The following is a 23785-nucleotide window of genomic DNA, read 5'->3' as shown; positions in this document are numbered from 1 at the left end:
TTCCTGTAGCTTCTTTCCCACAGAGCTTCTGGTGTCTGCACAGGTCACAGTTTGACCTGCGCAGTCCAATGAAGTGTGAACGTTCCCTCCTCCCCGAGTCCTTCAGGGCGTAACTGCATATATTCTGAGAGGGACAGTGTTTCATCTTGTGTGACAGTTTGATACAAGGCCACTTAACACAATATTATCACGGACACTTTAATGTAAATTCCACACTAAATGGAAGCTAAGAGATGTGTATATCCAATTTCAAGTTTGCCAATCCTGAGTCCATGAATGTTTAAACAATAATCAGTTACTTGTTGAAGAATTGGAAGAGGGAATGTGGATCCAACCCAAGCACATTAATATTGCCATAAATACATTAATTATTAAATTTCTCATTTGCTCACAATATCTCAGTTCTCATAGTTTCAAAATACTGTTTTGGTGGAGGATCTGTCTTTATAATTCTTTATGAATAGCCATATAAAAGATGGCTTTTGAGACCAGGGGCCAGTAAATTTTTTTTTTCTGGTGTGGACCAGATAATAAATATTTGCTTAAGTGTGTCTCTTAGTGGTCAGCTCTGTCTTGATAGCCAGAAAGCACCATTGGCAATATTTAAAGCTATGGGTATGGCTGTTGTTCCAACATATATATATTTTTTTCTTTTCACATCAAGGAAATCATCGGATGTGGCCCCAGGTTTCTAGTTTGCTGGCCCTGATTTGGGTTCAATGTCTTTAAACTTAGTCCCCCACCAAAAGCATGAGCCGAAGGCAGGCCCAGTGTGCTTGTGCCTACCTTCCATTCTGGTCAAGTACTCTACCTCACATGCAATATTTGGTCAGTAAATGTAGGAAATTTCTAACAATTGCATAGGGTCAAGGTTCCATATCCAACTCTGGGGAGCCAGCTGATAAAGATGACCTTTGCCAAAAGAGTGCCTGTGTCCATGCCTCTAATGCAATGCCTTAGGGAGAGTAGTGACCTGCCCATTGAGGGGAGGTGTTACCATGCCCAGTTTCCCCTTCTGGTTGGATGCCCCCCACTTTCTCTGGCCATTGATACCTCATTCGGGACGTGGAACATCTTCTCTCCCACTTCACGCAGGCTCCCACTGGGCCACCTTTGATGCCAAGATGGCGAATGCCAGAAGCGTACGTAGCCCGCCGGTCGATGGCTCTTGAATATTTTAAAATTGCATGGAAATTCCAAAATAAGGTCATGCATGTCCACGGCCCCAGCTTAGAGAAAGGTGAATTTTATTTTGTTGTCTTTGAGGCTTAGAACGTTAAGAGATGGAATATAACTTTCCAGTATGGCATCCTGTCTGACTATGCACCCCGCAACACAGGAAGACCCTCTGAGCAAAAATCTAACAACCGTGTAATATGCTCTTTCTTCAAGGGAGCCGAAGGTGTAAATACTATCACAGCTGCGCTTTCTTGACGTCTGCAACTTTGAACTCCTTTAAGGTGGTAGTGCCTTATATAATCCTTTAACTGCACCCCCTGAAGATGTCTTTTGCCATATTTATCTCAGATTCATCTCCAGCTGGAGCCAAAGACGTTACTGATTTCACAACCTTCACCGCTTCTGCTGTCTGTGTTTCCTTAACTCTTTGTTGTACAGCCTTCTGCTTCTGGGAAGGGTGTTCCATCGGGGTTTTTTTGGCGGGGGCGGGGGGCACTTGTCGATGACACAGACTAATTAATGTAGGAGCAAGTGGTGGGGGGGATCCATAGCAGAGCCCCTTGTACGTTAGTTCGAGTATAAAAATCAAACAAAATAGAGGAAAACAGCATGTAGAAATGTCTCCGGAACGGATTGCTTGGTGATACGTCTTCATGGAGATCTCAAGAGGGTTGTACCCCAGAGACACCTGGCCAGCAGCGGCTGGACGCAGGTGGGAGGGCGATGTGAGCCACCTCACCCCTTTAGGACCTGGTCCTCCCAGGCCCGGTGTCTCTCCTGCTGTCCTCATGCCACCTGTCACTTCTCGGGGCTCCAGGAGCTTCACTCCCACGCCTGTGTTCCTTAGATGCCAACTCCAATCGCCTTGTACAGCAGCGCTCCCATCACTCACCCTGGCGGGGAGTTTCGGGGTTGGCTCACCCCACGAAGGAGCTGAACATCGGCTTGCGGTCCAGTTGATCGTGAGCGCTGGGGTGTGGGAAGACAGGGTGTCCTGATCTTCTGCCCGAATGGCAGCCCCATTTGCCACACCTTAAAATTTGGACTGTGCACTCAGGGACACAGTTGAAAACAAGATGCTTTCCTCCAAACATCAATGCACTACCATCTAGTAAGACACTAAAGAAACGTCATTCACTATTTTAACGCCCAGATGTCACTATCTCTATTTTAACGGCGATGTCCCTCATACACAAAACACACGTGGCCATTCTTCTAAGCTCACGTTTCCCCAGACTGATACCTGTGGAGTTTGTACAGAGTCCTCGGTGAGGAAATGGGAAATCCCACGTTCATAGAGGGAATGGCCCACAGTCATTTTGCAGCTCAGACCACCAGTGAGTCGGGGGGAGGCGGGTGTCCACTAAAGTTTCTTAGAAAGTTCTATGTGTGCTCTGACCTTCCTGCTACCATCTTTATGCTCATGTGATCCTTGGCTCTCGTACCCCGCCCCATGTTCTTTGTGCCGCCAGCTGGCGTCACACCCCAGTAATCGAAGACAGAGACAGTCTCCTTCTCGCCAATGCAAGCTAATGGCAATCCTCCGTCAGTTGGTATGTTGCCTTGGCCAAGGCTGTTCTGGTGGCCATGTTCCACACCAGGGCTCGGTGACAAGCCATAAAGAGCCCCCTTCGAGGTTGTGTTTTGCACCTCAAGACAACATTTTCTCGTGCTTGATAATGTCTGGAGGACCTGGCCGCTGATCATACTTTTTTTTTTTTTTTTTCCCCTTATAGCTGGAAATAACACTGGCAAAGCCCAGGAAGCCGTGAGACAAATCCAAGAAGAGACTTTGAATGACAAAGGTAGTGTTCTGGAGCCTCGTGGGTCTTGTCCTTGTTCCGAGTTGGTGTTGGCAGCTGAGCTGCAGGCCTGGACGTTGGATCATGAGTGTGGGTGTGGGGAGGCGGCACTCGGGGGTGGGGATGTCTGTCTTGTGCATTTCTTCTGGGGAATTCCAGTCCCCCCGGAGAGTGCTGAATAGCAGTAAGCATGTCCCAGTGATAGCATTGCTCTGTGGAGGCTTCTGATGATGAAAGCATTTGAATGCACCGGTTGATTGCATATTTGTGACAGCGGGACCCTGTTTCCATTCCGTGCCCGTCTCCAGGGCTGGGGGGCCTCAGTAGCATGTCTTCATGCCGGAAGTGTCCGATGCAACTGCCAGCACGTGCGTCTACTGGTTGCCGGTTCTGGGCTGCAGATAATTCCATCATGGATGTGTCTGGCTCCGCCTTACTCTAGCAAATCCTGTAGTGCTTGCTGTCTCTACTTGTCCAACCCGAGCAGTGGACACCTATCTGTAACCCCTATCCTGGTTGCAAATGCTGTTGAGTACTTTCTGAGCCCTGCTCGTGGGCCTCATGTTTAAGAAAAGGAGATGCACATCAACCATCTTGGACTGGACCCAACCAAGATGGCGCTACGAGCGTATCGCAGACACTGGGGCTTCTCCGGTCTGAGCTTATGGTGGTTCTCCTCTTCCTCCTCCCCCCTCTCCTTCTTCCATTTCTTTTTCTCCTCCTCCTTTTAAAGATTTTATTTGTTTATTGGAAAGAGAGAAAGAGAATGAGCAGGGGGAGGAGCAGAGGGAGAGGGAGAAGGAGACTCTTCACAGAGCTTGACTTAGGGCTTGATCCCATGAGCCTAAGATCATGACCTGAGTCAAAATCAAGAGTCCGAAGCTCAACTGACCCAGCCACCCAGGCTCACCAGTGGTGGTTCTTTTTACTAAGGCATGAGACACAAGGAAAGCAACGGATGGGCAAGTCTAGTGAACATCTGTCTCGTGGTACCCTTATTCTGCACCTAGCTTGTCCAAGGAAGCTTTGAAAGTTGGCATTTCACTCTGTGCACACTACACATCTGGGGGACGTTCCCGCTGCCCCTGACCTTTGTGGCACGATCCCTTTGATCCTGGGACAGAACGTGGAGGAGAGCTTCCCTGTAGCCCAGTGCTGGTCCGGCTCTTTGTAAAACACCAGGCAGCTGTTGCAGATGGGAGCCAACGCCTTCTGCCACCTGCCCTGCACAGAAATGATTATGACAGATGATCCTTGTCCCTGTCCCCATTTACTGTGGCTCACGGGGGTGGCGTTCTCTAACACAGTTGTGTTCTAGTTCTGCAGCATCACGGGGAACGGGCTACAAATGCAGATTCCCGGCCCCATGAGGAGCCAGAGCATTTGAGAATGGGGCCTGGGCATCTGCATTTCCCTCTGGTTGAAACCTCATGGCCCTGTTACAAATGCACTAGCCCTTGATTTCCAGAACCAACAAGGAGTCTCATGAGAAACCACCAATCATGTGTTCTTTGTGACTTTTGAAAAATTCTGAATGAATTTTATTAAAAAAGGGATAGTTTAAAGAACATTTTGCCAAACAACTCAAGCAAGGAGGGAGCAAAGTTTCATTCATAAAGTTTAAGAGTTTCGCATGTTCTAAGAAAGCTGTAACCAATAGCCCTGTCCAAGGAAAGAATGTTCTAGAAGCGATTCCTAACATTAGAAATGGCTACTGCTGGCGTCCGTGCTGTGGGTTGAGATTCAGGTGTGGGTGTGCAAAGCCCGTGCATTCAAGAGGCAGCTCTTTGTCAGCTCCTCTGTGCTGAGCTGGAGGGTAGGCTGCCGAGGGTCTTAGGGTTTGCGAGGAATGAAGGCAATGGTTCCTAACCGTGTAGGACAGTGTGTTCTCTTCTGGTGGCAGGCATGCCCCTCCATCAGAGCTGACGTGCCCTCTGTTGGCGGCTTCTGTTTTCTTCTTTCCTCTCAAATGCCACCAAGTACACCTGGAATTAGTATCTGGGAGATCCAGGCCCTGGGGTGGCTAACCCTGCAGGGGCACGTTCGCAGTCCCAGGAACCTCAGCCCATCTCGACGCATGCTCTTCCCCGTCACTGCCTCCTGCTCCCGGGCACGTCCGTTTATGAAAAGAGCAGACCCTTTGTGTGTACAAGAAACATGGTTGTGCGTACTTGGCGGGGGTGGCTAGTCCTGCTTTGTTCTTTCTGCTTCTTAGAACAGGACCAGCAAAAGCCCTGAGAGGGGGTCATCGGGTCTTGGGTGTAACCTGGCCTGAGAGTGGTCGTGTGGGGTCAGGGAGGCGTCTGGACCCAAGCCGGGTGAAGCCTGAGGTGTGCAGCATGGGTACTCCAAATGGGGACCCCGTTCAAGGTCACTGCCTCTGTCAGTTATGACCGAATGGGTTCATAGGGTGAGCAGGGGGAAAGAGGTCTGAGTCAGACACATACACACACACACTCACACACACACACACACACACACACAGGCTTTGAAGTGAGTTTTGGATGCAATGAATTAAACAAGAAAGTAGCACTGTATTAAATTTATATCAGAAGCTAAGCCTTTGGAGGCGTTGGTCAGTGGAGGGCCCCCTCCCGGCACGTCAGGCGCAGGATGCTGGGGCTTCGCTGGGTGGGAGCGGGAGGGCGGTGGTCCATGAACAGACTTTTGCTTTGGCTGAATGTGCATCCAGGCTCAGGGCACCCCCCAGAGACACCGTCCAGACAACCAGGGGCCACTCTCTGTTTGTGGGACTGCAACGTCACCTTACTCTCAGCACAACTCCCCGCAGGCAGGTCCAGCTCAGGATGCTCTCCAGAGCTGAGCTCAGAGGGAGACGCTTCTCTCCAGACCAGCGTGGACCCACTGGAGACCTCCAAAGTTCCCACCCACGCAACGCCAGTAACGCAACTTGGATTGAGGCCCACGGAGCCACACTTACTCATGGATTATGGCTCTTCTGTGATTTCCGTGTTGGGTAATTGTGTCTCTGTGGATTCTTTAGATTTTTTTTTTCTTTTTTTGAGCAAGCAGGCACACATCCTAACATTAGTGTAGGTTCCTGTGAAGAACACAATGACTTCTCAATGCCTACAGGCTCTCCAGCCTACCTCCTCCTCTTCTCTGGACTTAATGTAAGTTTAAAAAAACCAAAAAAACAACAACAAAAACCCCCCACTAACTTCTTAATTGAATGCTTCATCTTCCTTACTTTCTGGTGCTTTCTGCCGTTGAGGTCTTGGTCAGTGGAGATCCTGCTTTAGGTTGAGGTGGGAGGAAGCGCACATACCAGCCTTCAACTATTTGAGCTCTTGGAAGGATGAATTTATGAGTGTTTTCAGGAACCGAGGCGATGTGGTTCATTTCTCCTGAGATTTTCCAGGGACAAGAGAGATTTTCTCTTGAGAGATTTTCCCAGGGACAAGAGTTTGAATACCTTATCATTGTATCGATGGTGCCAAAATCTTTATTGCTCTTGAATCGTAATTGCTGAAGAAGGCTGTCTTGTTTGGAGCAGATACTCTTCCTTCTAGGACCACAATAAGTAAATAAGTAAATGAAATAGAAAACAAAAATACGAGACCCAACACCATCACAAAAACAAACAACAGAAAGACATAACAGCATCCCAGCGAACCCAAATGGAAATAGAGTATTCAAATACTATTGAAAGGACTTAGAGAAGGTAATTCTGTTTTGGCTGTTTGCCATAGACTCACACAAAGCCTATTAGGATTAATTCCCTCATCCTAAACCTTCATCATGATCCTACTGAGAATGCGGAGTCTACGATCTTCTCTACAAGGCTTTGCTTTGTGTTCTTCAAAAGTGTGTTCTTGACCACTCTCCGTCTTTCCTAACATTGTCCCGCCAGTAGTCACTTGCTCTGTCTTTATTGGGAAGAAGGGCCCGCTCTTTGATTCATGGGCTTTTTGCTCAGGTCTCACGTCCAGTTCGCTTTTGTTGAAAGAAAAATTTTCCTATGCCGGGAAAAGTCAGTTGTGTGCACTTACCAGTGAGATGGTTTCACCTTAGAAACATGTCTTTGAACTATGATGTTTGGATTATCCAACTGACTACAGAATACTTTAATTAGCCATGGAAGCAAAAAATACTATGACGTCAGTTTGGTGTTCATTATGCAAATAGTTGTTAGCGTCTCTGGATCGCAATCTGCTGGTCTTTGTCATCTGAGGGAGATTCATATCTTGAATGTAGACCTGCCTTGGCATGAGTAGACACCTACCAATTTTCTTCTACTCATAGACTGTCTGATTTTGCAGAATGATCCTTCTCGAGTTTGGTCCATTTGGAAAAACTTGAGTGAGTGTTGATGGCATAGATTTCTGTGTTCCTTCCAGCACATTTGTTTTTCCTTTATGACGTAGAGTTCTCAACATCCACTACCTATGGTGAAGAGCATGACGGGAGTTTGTTGGCCAACAGTCAACGGTATCCCCAAAGAAGTTTGAACAATATTCTACATGAATATTTAGGTCCAGCATATATCCAAGACTACTTATCTTCCTTAGTTAACATAAAATGGCCCTTATTGACATGAATTTTTTCAAACTAGAGTCCCATTTTTTTTTTTTAACCTTTCAATTTTAATTTAATGTCCCAACTTAGGCAATAAGCAGCCACGTTCGCTAGCTAGATGATAGCCAGGCTGACAGACAGACAGCTGGTTTCCTGGGGGGTAATTAGAAGTTTTAGAAGGTCACCGTGTCTTCTCTGAAAGCAATGGAAGGAGACGCTGAGCCCTTTCTGAAAATTTAATCGGCTATTATAGCTCTCACCTTGTTCCCTACATTAAAAAGGCTCTTCATTTCTCAGGCTTGCAACGATTAATTTTAACCTTTCGAAACACTAGCAAGGTGAATTCTATGAGAGAGGGCGATTGTCTGCCTGGTTTCCTTAGCTCCTCTATAAATACCTAGAGGATTAAAAAAAAAATCCCACAAGGAAGAATTTTCATCCTTAAACAGCCTGCCACATTCTGCTTTCCCCACCGATAATTTATGCAATATTTTCACTCCCTGCAAGGTCACTGGCCGTTATATTTCCACTCTTCTGTTGGACGCTTCTCAAATGGTTCCTTTGAACACATCTCAAGATGGTCTGGGCACCTAAGCCAACCAATGGGACGTCACACTTGTAACGGTTTCAAGAAATTATTCCAGAAACATTCCTTCTAGGACATTTTTCCCTCTGGGGGAAATGAAGTAGATTTTCTTTACTGTAGAATAGAAGCATAGAGTAACAAAGGGTGTTTTTTGGTTTTTTAATAAAATGTGGGGTGTTATGTAAAGATATTTTACACACATTGGTTAGACCCAGAGATAGAACCACATGGGATATGTGGGTTTGAGTACGCAGAACCCATCACGTTAGTGAGTTATGAAGTCATTAGATCCCCCTTTGTAGCAGGTCCTGTAAACCCTTATGTCCAGGAGAGTCTCCAAAAGGTACTGTAGGTCCTTGGAGATAAATATTTATATTTCCTGTACTTGCACGTTTTATCTTAAATGCTTTTCTCACAGAGCCACGTTGTACTCTCTCCAGAGAGCAGCTGTGGGATTTGCAGGGTCCTAAGTGTTTATCTGCAGGTAAGGTGCGTCCTGTTGACTCCCGATCTTCCTGTGTGCCCCCGTTCCCTCTTGTAGATCCAAGTTTCCATGTGGGCCCATTTCACTTCAGCCTGATGAACTCCTGTTAGCATTTCTTTGCTGTGGGGTCTGGTCATCACAAATTTCCATACTTCTCCCTTGTCTGAAAATGTCATTACTTAACCTTCATTTTTTGAAAGCTATTTTCCGTGGTTACAGAATTCCAGGTTGGAAACATCTTCTGACCCCCAGGATATTAAAGTTGTTCTGACATGGACCTTCGCCATTTGGGATGAGAAGACAGCTATTCTTATCATCAATATTTCATGAATATAAGTGTCTTTTCCCATTTTTCCTGTTATTTTCTGTTTTTAGAAGTTTGAGAATATATAGAGGTGTGGTTTCTTACCCCTTCCCTGCCATGTTTATACTGCTTGGGTGTAAAAGGTTTTCTATATCTGTGAGTAGTTGGATGTGAAAAAATTTAGAGAATTTTCAACCATTTTTTTTTTTTTTTTTTACAAAAACTTTCTTCTGTTTTTTCCATCTTGTACTTACGAGTCTACGGTTACACATCCATTAGATAGTATGGCGTTCTCTGGCATTTATTTCAATGAGCACTGTTCATTTTACCCCAGCTTTTAAAAATTTTTCTCTGTCCTTCATTTTGGATAATTTCTATGGACCTACCTCAAGTTCACCAACTGGTTTTTTCAGTTGTAGCTATTATACTTTTAATCCCATGATTGGGTTTTTTGATTACAGCAAAACCAGGTGTATTTTTCAGGCTTAGGGTTTCTAGTTAGTTATTTTTAGTTAGTCTTTTTGGACATTCTTCATATCCTCATCTTGACACCCATCCATTCTTATAGCCTCTTTAATATGTAGGAGCTACTTTAAGTCCTCTTCTGCTAATTCTAACATCTGCATCATCTCTGGGTCTGTTTCTATTGATTTTTTTCCCCCTTGACAGCAGGTTACATGTTGTTGTTTCTTTGCACGTGAGGTGATTTTTGTTGTATATTAGACACCGTGACTGATCCATGGTACAAATCTTGGATTCTGCTTATCTTCCTCTGAAGAATGTTGAGTTTTGTCGCAAGCAATGATATGACTTGCGGGATTCTAGATCTTGTGGATGTTCCGCTAGAGTCGGGTTATCATAAGTCTATTTCGTTGTTGCCCTTGGGCCTTGGACGGAGATCTTCATCTTGAGATGCAGCCCTTTCTTCAAAGACAGAGACCATCTCAGGTTTCAGGTGAGAGTCCAAGATGTTCACCAAGTTCTTCCAACTTGGCAGGATTCAAATGTCATCTTGTCTCCCCAACGCCAGGCAGCAGCTGAAATGTCTCTGCTCACCTTTCAGCCTTCCAGCTGCTGTTTGCTTCCGAGCTCCTTGGGTGTCTCAAGTTGGAGCCTTTGAAATTCAGTACTCAGCCAAGGGGTCTGCAAAAGTTTCTGCTTGCATTTTGGTGCTCCCCACCCCTATGGCCTTTCAGTTTTAGGATTGTACCTGTTGATTGCAGCTGCCCTGATAACCCCAAACTTTGACCACTGTCCTCTTAGCTCATCTGTTATATTCTGCTCGAGCTCTGCGCCTGGGCACCCTTCAGTTTTGGCATTGGACTATCAATTCCAGCTGTCCCAACAGCCCCAGACTCTGACCTTTGACTCCTCAACTCATCTGTTTACTATTTTGTGTTTGAGCAGTGCACCTTGAAATCTGAGACGTATCCTCCGTGGCGGGAAGGGGTAAATGAGAGCTGCCTTTGGCAAAACAGGATTTGTGGTCATTCTTTAATAAGCTTGTGAGGTTATAGTAAAAAGTTTGAGCAAAAGAAACCACTAAAGTCCTTTATGTTAGCAATTGCTATACTCAGGGGAACAGTCAACATCATATTGGATACTTGCCATGTACCAAAGGAGTCATGTGTCCTGTCCTTTGACGTAGGTGTTACCACTGTGCACGTTTTCCAAATGAAGAAAGTGGGGTCATAAAGAGTTTAGGGAAGTTGCTCAATTTCATGCAGTTAACAAGTGGAGATGTTGGAATTTGAACTCGGTGTCCAGGAATGAACTCAGAAATAAGTGAGATCCTTGGGCGTGGGGAGAGGTGGAGGGCAACGGGAAGAGGAAAAGAAAGAAACTGGCGAACAGGAGTTGAGTTCGGTGTCCATTGGCCAGGGTCTTCTGGGAACCCTGGTTTGTGTAGTGTAGTGTGTTCTGTCCCCAGGAAGACCTGTTACATACACACCAGCTTGTAGGTAGAGTATGTGGTGTGAGTGGACATGTGAATGAGGACAAAAAAAGCATTCCATGCTTCCGTTGATGAGACAAAATGGCACCAAGAAAGACATGGTGGTGTGGCCACCTCTTTCTATCAGCAGCAACTCAGCAGAGTTGCTCCCCCAGGGAGCACTCCCCCAGGGCTCTGAAAATGCCCCCAAGAGTTGGAGAGGGTTCTAGGGTCTTCACAACCCATAACGGGTTCATGGATCCCTCAAATCCAAAACATCGCCCCAGGAGGAAGCATAAGCCAGGTGCCGCTTGAGTTCTGGATCCATATCCATCAACCAGTACGAGATCCTGCTTTCCCGTCTACCCATAACATCTTGCTTTTCCACGTTCTGTCTTGTGGGAATTCTTCCTGTGTTAATAAACAGACGTCCTTATTTTTATGGTTACCTACTCTTCCGTTGTGGAGATATAACTAATCATTCATCTCATTTTTTATCAATGCACATTTTTTATGATTATATGTGCTCCATGCCCTTGGATTTGTATCCTTGAACACTTTTGCACATTCCCCTTGAGATGTATTCTGAAACACAGAATGAGGAGTCGAACAGGAATGGAGTGATGTTGGCAGGGGGTTCTCCAGGACGCTGGCACCAGTCATGCTATCCCCTCTACCCCCGCTGTGTGTTTCCATGCTGAGCTGCTCATCTGGGTGATGATTAGGCCACTTGGTGAAGCTGTGTTGGCCTGAGGAGGACTGGCAAGGGTGAAATGTGACCAGTGACATAGGACGTGGATATTGCCATGCCTTGCTTCAGGACCCAGGGGTAGAGATTGCTCTCTGCCTGGGTGATCTGGTCACCCGTCTTCATGTGCCCTGAGCTGGCCTTATATACTTGGAGCTCATCTACACGTTACGCCGTGGGGTTGGTTCAGCCTTTTTCTCCTTCCCTAACTTACATGTCATCCCTCCAGAGCCTAGTATATCCTGATAAACTCTAGGCATGAAGGAGGAGGACTTACCATGGAGTTTCGGTGTTTGACATGCCAGTCCATCAGTCACTCAACATCATTACCATAGGGCTGGGCTTTTCCCATCAGGCACCTGCCCTAACTCGTCCTATTTTGAGTTCTTAATTGACATGTTTTCGCCCATCTGATGCTGGAGAGATAATGAAAGCATTGATGTGATGCCCCAGGAGGGCAAGGATTTCCTAAATTTGCTGTCTTAGAGTTTGGCTTCCTCTCTCTGGTTTTCCGGGGCACACTTGTCTATAGAAATCTCACCTTACAGAACGACCCTTCTACTTCAGAGCAAATGCTATATGTACTCCACTCATGACATTAAAGGTGAGAATACATTTTTAAAAAAACGTCCTTTTGGGAAATAAGTCACAAAAAACCCTCTTACCTGTAACACACATTCTTTCTTTGTCCCTGGGGGTGGGTAGAAGGCATCGCCATGAAAATTGCTTGCCTGACTGCTATGGCCAGACCTGGTTGAATCTTGACTTTTACTAAAAAAAATTCACCTTAATGATTTATAGTGTTTTAGGCTTACAGAAAATTGAGCACGTAATACAGGGAATGCCCAACCATGCCCCCTCACCCCAGTTTTGCTGATTATTAACATCTTGCATATTTATGGCACATTGGCTATAAACAGTGAACCAATATGGATACTTTATTGTTAATGAAACTCCATACTTTACATTAGGGTCACTTTTGGTGTTGTGCATTCTGTTGGATTTGGACACATGTACGGTGATGTGGATTCACCATTATGGCGCCATACAGAGTCATTTTATTGCCCTAAAAGTCTTCTGTGCTGTAACTGGTTATCCTATTCCGCTGAACCCGGGCAACTAGTGATCTTCCTACCATCTCCATGGTTTTGCCTTTTCTAGAATGTCCTATAGCTGGAATCCTAGAGTACATAGCATTTTCAGGCCGGCTTCTTTCCCGTAGTTACAGGCATTGAAGAATCCTCCATCCTTTCATAGTTCTGGAGCTCCTTGGTTTTCATGCAGAACCTTTTTTATTAAGGACAGACTACCCTCTACCCACGATTCTGAGGGTTCATGAGTAAGCACACGTCGAGCTAGGTGGTAGGGGGTTTACACAGGGAGAATGAGCGGCTGTGCACGGTGTTTTCAGTTTTTGAAAATCCAGCTTTCGTGTTACCTCAAAGGATAGTTAGGGTCAGGGTCTACGTGAGGTTTAGGGTCAGGGTTAGCGCTAGGGTCTAGGGTTAGTGTTAAGATTATGGTGAATGTTAGGGTCAGGATTACTGTTAGGTTCATGGTCTTAGAGTCAAGGTCTGGGTTACAGTCAGGGTTTAGGTCTAGGGTTAGTGTCAAGGTTAGGGTTACAGTTAGGATCAGTGTGGGGGTTCGCGTTATGGTCAGGGTCAGGGCTACAATCAAGGTAATGGTCTACGCTTAGTGTTAAGGTTAGGGTTAGGATCAGGGTCTAGGGTAACATTAAGGTTGGTAAGGGGTAGGGTCTGGGTCAGTGTGTAGTATTATGTTAGAGTTAAGGTTAGGACTAGGGTCCTGTTCAGGATTAAAGTGAATTTAGAGTTTTAATGTTGGAGATTGATGTTAGAATTAATTTTTTTTCTTATGGTTTGGGTCAAGCTCTGCATCAGATCAGGATTGGAATGAGGGTCTGGATCTGGTTTGGGGGTATAGCTAGGGGTTGGCAACGTGGAGGTACGTTAACATCAAGTTGGGTGAGTATAAGATTACAGATTTGGGGTAGCAGTGCTCTGATTTGATTGTCAATGTCTGAACCCACTTTGGGGGGAATCCCCACCTGGTGTTCAACTACTTATTCTTCCTGGTGTCATATCTGGATATATATCTTTTATCCAAACATCAAGCCCCTGACACGCACCCTTGTTTTGCAGAAGCCCCTTCTGGACTCTGAGTTAATTTTTGTCTCTCACCTTCTTCCGCGGGTGGAGGGTATCCCCTTGCCTCCCTGGCTTCAACGCCCCAGGGGAGCATCCACACGGGCTCAGAGCTGAGTTTCTGATCAGGAATCATGTTCTCTGCAAATGGGTCTTGTCGGGGAAATGTCTCAGTGTCAGCGGTACTGAGGACGGGGTTGTTTTACAAGTTAATTACCCAGAAGATTATCGCGTGGTTTTGGCGGTGCCTATTGTACGCACTATTTAACAGATAAGAAATAATGAGCGTCGTTCAAACAGTCACAAGGTGGCTTTGTCAGCTCAGCGTGAGCGCCTTATCCTGGCTGCCTTCTGGTGTGTTGGTCTCCGTGGTACAGACCTCAGGTCACAGATGGTGATGGGGGCCTCTAACAGCAATGCTGGACCCATCCTTGGAGGGCCTTCTCCTGCCCCAAGAAGGAGGCCTCCCACTCTTGGAGCAAACACCCCCTGCCCCATAAGACATTTATCAACTGCTCCTTCCCTGCTATATGTCAGGCTCTCAGATACACCTCTTTCTACCTTTCCCTTTATTCAACAAACACCTCTGTATTCTGCTGCAGCCCTGAAAACTATGAAGGTCCATTAATAAAGCTGCAGTTTCTGAAATGGCAGCAAGGTGGAAATTGGGGGCTGTTTCCTCTGTTTCTCACAGCCTGGAGCCGCCATGTACCTTGAGCAGGGGATCTTGCCCTGGGAGGTGCCTATAAGGGGAAGGAGAAATGGTCCCCACTGAGGTGTTCCTTGCTGAAGGCAAGCTGACCCCCTTTGCTCAAAAGAGCGAGACCTCAGACCATGCAGTGCCTCATTTCCCATTGCTAGACATTTCCAGGAGCTATTATCACTTTTTTTAGGGACTGATGGTGACAGTGGTGAGGTCTGAGCATGGTCCAGAGCTGCGGCGGGGTGGCAGGTGCATTTGAGAAGGTACAGAAGACTTGTAGTTGCTCCTCTGGGCTGATCGATGGCCCCCCCAAGAAGATAATATGGATGGATGGATGGGTAAGCAGCATGTGGTCCATGCGTAGAATGGAATATGACGCAGCCTTGAAAAGGAAGGACGTTCTACACCTGCTATTATGTGGATAGACTTCGAGGACGTGGTGCTCAGTGACATAAGTCAGACACGGAAGGACAAATCCTGTGTGATTCAGTGTGTGGGGGGTCCCTAGAGGGGTCACATCCATAGAGCCAGAGACAGAGAGTAGATGGTGAGGCCGGGGACTAGGGACGGGGGTGGGGAGTTAGTGTTTCAGGGGACAGAGCTTCAGTTTGGGGAGATGGAAAGTTCTGGAGATGGGTATGTATTTTACCACAAGCTTCTTGCCGTGGGGACCCTTTGTCCATCCCAGTGGCTCCATTGAATGGGACCAATAATAACCCCATAGTACAAACTCACCTAGAGTGTCCACAGACTTGTTGCCCCCTACACGGCCAGAAGCTTCCTCAGGAGTGAGCCAGGCACCTGAGGAAGGTGCCCCAGCCGGTCTCATGATTCAGGTTCTGGTTCCTTCTCTTCCAGGGGGAATGGCGGCATGGAGCAGGCAACCATTTTCTCCAGAAATTTCTAGGAATCCATCCTCCCCCTACTCAACGTTGGTCCCTTTACATGTCTTTGGTCTGGCTAAGGTCTCAGATTTGGGGGACACTTTTCACCCCCGCCTTTCCTCTGCAAGTTCTACTCATTGGGACTACTCAAGTTCTACTCAAAGGGACTTCATGTCCCTTTATCCATAACCTTGGTCCCCTAGTCAACAGGGAGGTGTGAGGAGCCCTCTTTTCATATTTGCTTTTAATGATTAAAACTTGGAATTTCCACATGCCCAAACACATTAATTTTTCTGAAAGCTGCCCTTCTAAAGCACGTAGATAGAGGATTCACAGCCAGGAAGATAGTATTTTATAAACAATAAAAATGGAACCCGTGACACTTCTCTTCCATGCTGCCATCTAAAGAATAGAGCCAAAGAATACTGAGAAAATTTATACAGCTCCAAGCTCTTGAATTAGTAAGAAATGGGGGGAAAATTGTGTCTGTGTGTCCCAGGACTGAAGTAAGAATTAGGGGCAGGGATATGGAAGTATTTGTGCAGGAATAAAACACCCAAGTGGGAACAGAGAAGCCACAAACAAGATTCATAATCATTTCCTTTTAAAAAAATGAAAGAATCATCATTCACCAAACCATTATTCATCTTCTGCCGTCCAAGAAGAGCGAGAACAAATTAAGTATGCCTTGGAACAAGAAAGAGGAAATAACATCTAATAAAATGTGATTTAAATTTGGAGGAAGAAGCAATTTATTCTTGACTCTGGGCTAATATCTTTGATTACCAGTTAGAAAAGGATGTCTTATTCCGAAAAAAAAAAAGTGGAATTTCCCCAAATTGATGCCGAGAGAAATGGAAATCCCATACAGATCAGCAGTCTGTTGAAATACCAAGTGTCAGAGCTCTCCACTAAAGAGGGCTCTTGCCTGTGATGGAGTTCCTTTACACTTTCCCTAAACCTCCAAGGGTGATCTAGACCAGAGGTCTGCAGACGACCACCCTGGGCTAAAGCTGGCCCTCCACTTGCTTTCACAAATACAGTTTTATCGACACACAGGTGCACCCTTTCATTTACTTATTGTCTGTGGCTGGCTGTTCTAGGACAAGAGTTGAAGAGTTCAGCCCACAAAGCCAAAAATATTTACTCCCTGGCCCCTTATGACTAAAGTCTGGCAGCCCTTGGTTTATGTCATTCAACGTGACCAGAGCCACCAAGCTTACTCTATGTGTTAAATAGAATAAACTCCATGTCTTTTCTTCCCAGATGGGCAATTTCCAAAGCAAAGTCATAGACCAACCCTACTGACCAACCCAGGGACAGAATATCTAGCTTAACGTTAGCTACTGGGTAGATTCGTGGGTTTGAAAATGCCCCTTGATGCAAATACATCTTCATTCACTTGGAGAACAATAATAGGAGTACATTTCTGAAGATAGTAGTAAAGTATTCAGAATCATTCAAAATCCATTAATTGGTGAACATCTAAAGAAATTAGTTCTGTAGCAGCAGCTGGGAGGCAGAAGGTTCTCTGTCTACACTGGCAGCATGAATTGAGTGGATAACAAACGGGTTTCCTTCCAACCCTAAGGCTGGTAGATTGATTCTGCCCTACTGGAATAAAAGGACATGAGGATGGTCCACAGGTAAGGGCAACTGTAACCAGTTGGACATGTCTGCTGTGGTTATGGGGGAAGGATTTGGTCATATGCCACATTCTTGCCCTTCTGGCGAGTTATCTCATAAACTCAATAAACCATTAGTCATTTAAAGCATCAACAACCACCAGCAACCGCTCTAACTCTTTAAGACCATCAGGTGTGTCTGTGTTCTTGCCGACGTGGAATTCACATTCTAGCTGGAGAGGTGAATTAATGCAAGGATAGCCTCGTCCATAATTCTCAGCGAACAGAATGATGATAAAACACTCTACAGCCGTGTTCTCTCAGCAGCTGTCTTAAAAGATGTGGTTGCATCACCCACCGTGATGCTACCGTATCTAATTTTCCAGCCACCAATTGGTTCATTCCTTGCAGCGTCTTCTTTCTTGACTGTCTCTTCAATGCCATGTCCCTCAGCTTAAGCTTGGTGCTTGAGCCCAGCATCTCATGCTACACACCTGCCCCTGGGCATTGCATCCGTGATTGTGGCGTTAGCTCGCCCTGATATATTTTTCTCCAAAACTCCTGGCAGCTGGAGCTCTCTGCCTGCTCAGCACATTCAGGACAGAACTCGACCTCTTCCTCCTCTCTGTTTCATTCAGTCAATGGTGCCATCAACTCCCGGTGGGAGGCAAGACCCTGGAGTTTCCCTGATGGTTTCTTTTATGTCCCCATGTTTCTTTCTATCTCCAATCAGTAAGTCAACACTTTGTGTCTACTTTGTCAACATCTCTCAGAAATACCCATTCTGTTTCTGTGTTACTGCCGCTACCCCACCCCCGGTCACACCTGTCCTGGTCCATAACGTAGCCTCTTTGCTGGCCTCTGAGCTCCCAGGTTCTCGCCAATCTGCACTGCCCAAACTGTAGTTCAGAGTCCTGCTACTGCCTTACCTGTGTAAACTCATGTGGGTGGAGAACCTTCCATGTGTCCTTTCTGTGGCTCTACTTTCTGTGGCTCTGCTTCTTGGCTGTTCTCTTCCTGCCCATCCAAATCCTACCCACCGTAGACTTCTCAGTAACCACAGAGACCCTAAAAGAGCTTTCCTGAAGTCAGGTGCCTTCACTCTTTGGTCCCATAACCTCTCCCTTATCACCTACCTCACACATTGTGCCATGGTTTGTCTACATGTATCATTGATGTCCCTGGCTCCCAGCATGGCCCCTGGCACATCAGAGGCACATGAGAAACACTGGCTAACAGAAAAAAGTGTTCGAGAACATCTTGTCCATTGGGGGGATCTCAGTTAAGGGCAACTGTTATGATGATGACCTGACCTTGATGGTTTTGATGGTCATGATGGTGATGGTTGATGGTGATGATGATGATGGTGGTGGTGGTGATGGTCAAGTTGGTGATGCTGCTGCTGCTGGTGGTGATGATGGTCATTATGATGATGGTCATTATGATGATGGTGGTGATGGTGGCAATTGTGGTGATTGTGACGGTGATGATGGCAATGGTTAGTGATAGTGATTCTTGATTATACTGGTGATGTGGTGGTGGTGGTCATGATGGTGACATTGGTGGTGGTGATGTTGGTGATGGTGATGATGGTGATATGTTGAGGGTGTCAGTGTTGGGGTGTTGATGTTGATGATGGTGGTGATGGGCATGATGGTGCTATGTTGGTGGTAGTGGTGGTGATGGTGGTGATGGTGCTATGTTGGTTGTAGTGGTGGTGATGGTGGTGATGGTGCTATGTTGGTGGTAGTGGTGGTGATGGTGGTGATGGTGCTATGTTGGTGGTAGTGGTGGTGATGGTGGTGATGGTGCTATGTTGGTGGTAGTGGTGGTGATGGTGGTGATGGTGCTATGTTGGTGGTAGTGGTGGTGATGGTGGTGATGGTGCTATGTTGGTGGTAGTGGTGGTGATGGTGGTGATGGTGCTATGTTGGTGGTAGTGGTGGTGATGGTGGTGATGGTGCTATGTTGGTGGTAGTGGTGGTGATGGTGGTGATGGTGCTATGTTGGTGGTAGTGGTGGTGATGATGGTGATGATGGCAGTGATGGTGGTGTTGTCACATGAGATGATGGTGCTGGTGATGGAGATGATGGCTATGGTGATGATTGTTGCTCTCTACTCCACCACAGCTGTTATCACATAACATCAGAGAACTTGGGAAGTGATGCCCAGAGACTACTGGGTTTCCCAGGAATGCCCAGCTAGCTGCTGGCACTGAATTTCACAGTCTGTCCCTACTATATTCCTTTCCTGCTGTGCTACAGAAGAGACTCATTAATTCTGTGGCTTCATTCCATGCCCTGTGTTGGGATCATATTTAATTCAAAATAATTGTCTGGATGAATAGTGGAAGAAACTAATCTGCGTTGTCTATTTGACCTTGGACACTCTCTTTCCTCAAATTTTCAGTCTTCCCTCCTGAGCTAAAATTTTGCAACTTCTCCTCCAACTGAGAGCACCGTCTTTTCCCCTGACACTACCAGAAATGAATTAATTTGTGTGCATATTCATTTTCATTGATACCTCTGTCACTTGGGATGGAGGTTTCCAGTAAGAAATCATACTTAATATTGCCTTTGTCACTTTACAGCCTTGCTTTTGCATAGAGCACTCGTCACACATCCTTACAGTCACCATGGTAGCTGGATACGCTTTGCATTGATTAAAATATAGTCTCTCCGGGCAACATCCCATTAAAAACTACTCAGTCATTTCCAACTTTCTTATATTAGAAGCATGATTGAACCCGACTTCTCTGTTCTTCCTTCCGGTGGCTGGAATTTGCACCTTTACAAAGACACTTATTCTGAATGCCCTTACTCGGGTGAAGTCCGTTCAGGCCACTTCATGACCATCATCACGACCAGGACCATCAAGGTCAGGTCATCATCATAGCAGTTGCCCTTAACTGAGATCCCCCAATGTACAAGATGTTCTCCAACACTTTTTTCTGCTGGCCAGTGTTTTTCTTGTGCCTCTGATGTGCCAGGGACCATGCTGTGAACCAGGGACATTGGTCATACATCTAGACAAACCATGTGGACAAAGGCACAGAGATACCACACCTCCAAGGAGATGTAAGTAAAGAGAATTGATTTTTCTCTTCATTCTGTCCAGGGAAGGATGAATCTGAAGGTCATAAAGAGGTTTGAGGGCTGTGATGATACTACCCCCTCCTATTTTATTCAAGTCTGAATCCTGTGAATTCTAATAAGCACATTCCTCCCATCAGATCTCCCCGTCTCCTACCTGTGGGAAGTGTTCTCTGGGGAAAGAAACTTTGCCTATGTCAGTTAAGCACACTTTAAGTGTGTCCCATTGAGGTGGGATGGCACCCCAGTAATGCCACATAAAGCTCATGACTCATACGCTTCCCTGGACAATTCGTGAGGTCAGTTCTTCATTACAAACATCCTTGTCTGTAGACTGTCCTGTAGCCTGTCCATCTGAGCCTCTGTCCCTGCCATGTCCTCCTCCTGGGAGCCTAGGGAAGCCAGCTGCGTCTGACACCCGCCCCCGCCCCCATTGAGCAGCTGACGCCAGTCTTCATGCCAGTAGACCGACAAGCCAAGGATTGTGGTTGAGGGCCATCCAAGATCATTTCTCCAAGCAGTGGAGATTGTGTTACTAAATATTTTCATTAAGGCAGATGAGTCTAGGAGAGCCCATAGGACCTCTCCAAGCCTTCAGCCCTCTGCAGGTGACTGAGATGCTCTTGGCCATCCCAGCTGTGGGTGAGTTAGAGACAATGCTTCCCCGTCAAGCTGACTCTTCCTGAGCTGAGCAGCTTGGGGAAAATGCCACACTCCAGCCACCTGCCACCACTCCAATCCTCCACATCCAGAATCAATAAGATGCACGTGCCAGGTTGAATGAATTAATCTATGCACCTACCAGGAGACTTGTTCTTTCCAGGAGAACTCCCATCACACCAGATGTCTTGCTTGCTTCCCTTTGGCTGGGGCTCCCTCTGGGACTCTGAGATGCTCTGGCCTGTCAGTAGCATAGCAGAGAAGCCTTGGGACTCAACTTCTTCTAGCGCTGACCCAGTCATTGTAGAAATTTGCTAATGTCAAGTCTGCTTTCTCCTACTACACCTTCCCAGTTTTTAGAGTCCTTCTTTGCCACTCATGTGACTTTTAGATGCTCTGAATTTGGCTACTTCTGATTCTGTGAGTTGGCATGTGTGTCAAGCTCAGATGTGATGGATGAAACCAGATCAGGCTGCCTGCCTGGGGTCTTTCTGTGTCTCTTGGTGAGACCCCCGTGTGCGTGTTTCTGGGTCGCATCATGCATTGTCTTCCTGCTGGCTGGCACTATCCATAGATACCTGCTTCTCCTCCCTCTGTAGTTCCATCTGGGGTTGGGTACTTTATATAGTATCTCTCATGCCAGTATTAATCTTGGGCCATGGCCAGTGAGCAGCATCTCAGCACTGAAGGGTGTTGAAGAGACGTCTATAAAACTGGCATTCAAGTGCTCACTGGGACCCAGCTGGGAATTCGTCTTCATCACGGTCTCCTGTTTATGACCGTGTATGGCAGGTGGGTGAGCATCTCGTGGCTGGCATCCAGAACCCCTGCTACTGCTTCCCTTCCGTTCTGGTTTCAGTCTTCTTTGCTCATGTACCTGTGCAGAAAACCCGAACTATAGGGGCTGAAATGATATTTTAAAACACAACACACCTTGTGACTGGTGTAGAAGGGCCCTGGTGTAAAAATCAGCAGATACTCTCAGAAGCGTACGGTTGAATGCCCGACGTCATCACACCTCTTTCTTAGGAGATGCGTGAGTGTCTTGGAGCTGTTGAAATGCATCAGTACTCATGGGGTGGTTTACAAGAAAAGGAGTTTGTCCTGTCGTAGTTCTAGAGGTCAGGGGTCTGAGATCCAGGCAGGACAGGGCTCCACTCCCTCCAGGGGCCCCAGGGACCCCGGGCTTGTGTCCGCATCCCACCCATCTCTGCCTCCGTTTTCACGTGGCTTCTCTCCTGTGTTTGTGCCTCTCCTCTTCTGTGTCTTACACGTACACGTGTCACTGAATTTAGGGCCATCTAGCATGGGCTCATTTCCAGATCCTTAGTCACATCTGTAAAGAGTGTTTGTCTATGGAAAGAACCAAGATGCCCTTCAATGGACGAATGGATAAGGAAGATGTGGTCCATATACACTATGGAGTATGATGCCTCCATCAGAAAGGATGAATCCCCAACTTTTGTAGCAACATGGACGGGACTGGAGGAGATTATGCTGAGTGAAATCAGTCAAGCAGAGAGAGTCAATTATCAAATGGTTTCACTTATCTGTGGAGCATAACAAATAGCATGGAGGACATGGGGAGATGGAGAGGAGAAGGGAGTTGGGGGAAATTGGAAGGGGAGGTGAACCATGAGAGACTATGGACTCTGAAAAACAATCTGAGGGTTTTGGAGGGGACCAGAGCGGGAGGTTGGGTGAGCCTGGTGGTGGGTATTAGGGAAGGCACAGATTGCATGGAGCACTGGGTGTGGTGCATAAACAATGAATTCTAGAACATTGAAAAGAAATTTTTTAAAAAAGAGTGTTTGTCTAAACAAGGCCATATTCTGAGGTTCTAGGGGAACGTGTGTTGTCGGGGCCTAGCCCTGTAGCCAAGACACGTGGGAAGGTGAGAGAGGCATCAGGTACAGGTGTGGTGGGGGAATTCCTGCCCAGATTACATAAAGGACCGATTCCTGCTCATCCATTTAGCTTGGATATAAAGTTGAAGCAAGTTCCGTCAGTCTCTCTTAGTCCGCAAATGAGGGGACATTGTTCACCTGCTCCGTCCATCAAGAGAAACCATAATTCACTTCTTTGTAACCCCTCCTGCTACCTCAGGCAGTAATCGGAGACACTCAGATGATTTTGATGATTTCTTTTTTTTTTCAATGCCAGCCTTCATTTTCATGACTTGGGAATTCATTTTCTTTTTAGCCGTTCTCAAGGGAAAGCTTGGAAAGTCACATTAGCAGAAGTGGGTGTGTCTGTGGGCCGCCTGGCTGGATCCATTGGGGGAGGACGTGACTCTTGATCTTGGGGTTGTGAATTTGAGCCCCATGTTGGCCATAGAGGCAACTTTTAAAAAAGAAAAAAGAAAAAAAAAAAGCCCAAAGTGTGTGTATCTGTATGAGTCTGGGTGCATCCGTGTATATATACCTGTTTATATGTATTTATTTATGTTTACCTATTTCTTGATAGATTAAAGTAACTATATTTGAAGCACAAATAAAAGTGTATATAATATTTATAAAATGAATACATTTCTGTTTATTTATAGACAGATGGTTATGCATACAGGGAGAGAGATTATTCTCTTTTTTTATTATAAATGGTGTTTTAAGTAATTCAAAATAGTTAGTTTTGCTAGATTTGTTCAGAGAAGTTTAAGGAGATACATGGTGAGTTTGGGTTGGGATTTTTGAGTCAGTGTAGGAGGCTAGAATGGTCAATGCACATGTGGGGTTTATTGAGTATAAGGTGTGTAATGGGGCCACTTTATTGTTCTCAGACTCTTAAAAGTTGGGACTTGGATTGACATCCTGTGAGTGAGCAACAGGTCTTCGTTGCTAAGCTCATTCCAATCCTTTTTCGGTGTACCTTGGGTTATTAGTAGAATCTCGTGTTTATCTGTCAAGTTCCGACAGCATCTGATGAAACCCTTCAGATTCTGAAACTCCTGACGTCCCAACATTGCCAACCGGGGACAAACAACTTGTACCCGCAGCATGACATGGTTTTTCCATGGGGAATGGCCTTGAGAGCTGGGTTTTCATCCAGCTCATTCCCTGGGAGGTGGACATCTGCTGATG

The 23785-nt window shown here is 46.2% G+C and overlaps 1 protein-coding gene across 4 annotated transcripts in view; it reads left to right on the top strand.

Moving 5' to 3' along the window:
* Nucleotides 1-23785, top strand: part of DHRSX (dehydrogenase/reductase X-linked) — a 147363-nt gene that overhangs the window by 30052 nt on the left and 93526 nt on the right. For all 4 annotated transcript variants that reach the window (XM_032331736.1, XM_032331735.1, XM_032331737.1 and 1 more), the window contains one exon: nt 2916-2984. In XM_032331736.1, coding sequence (XP_032187627.1) covers nt 2916-2984 — 69 coding nt within the window. The remainder of the gene's footprint in view (nt 1-2915; nt 2985-23785) is intronic.

This window comes from Mustela erminea, chromosome X (genome assembly GCF_009829155.1).
Source record: "Mustela erminea isolate mMusErm1 chromosome X, mMusErm1.Pri, whole genome shotgun sequence".
NCBI classification, from domain to species: domain Eukaryota; kingdom Metazoa; phylum Chordata; class Mammalia; order Carnivora; family Mustelidae; genus Mustela; species Mustela erminea.
Note: the sequence above shows the minus strand (reverse complement) of the source record. Positions and strands in the feature narration are given on the sequence as shown.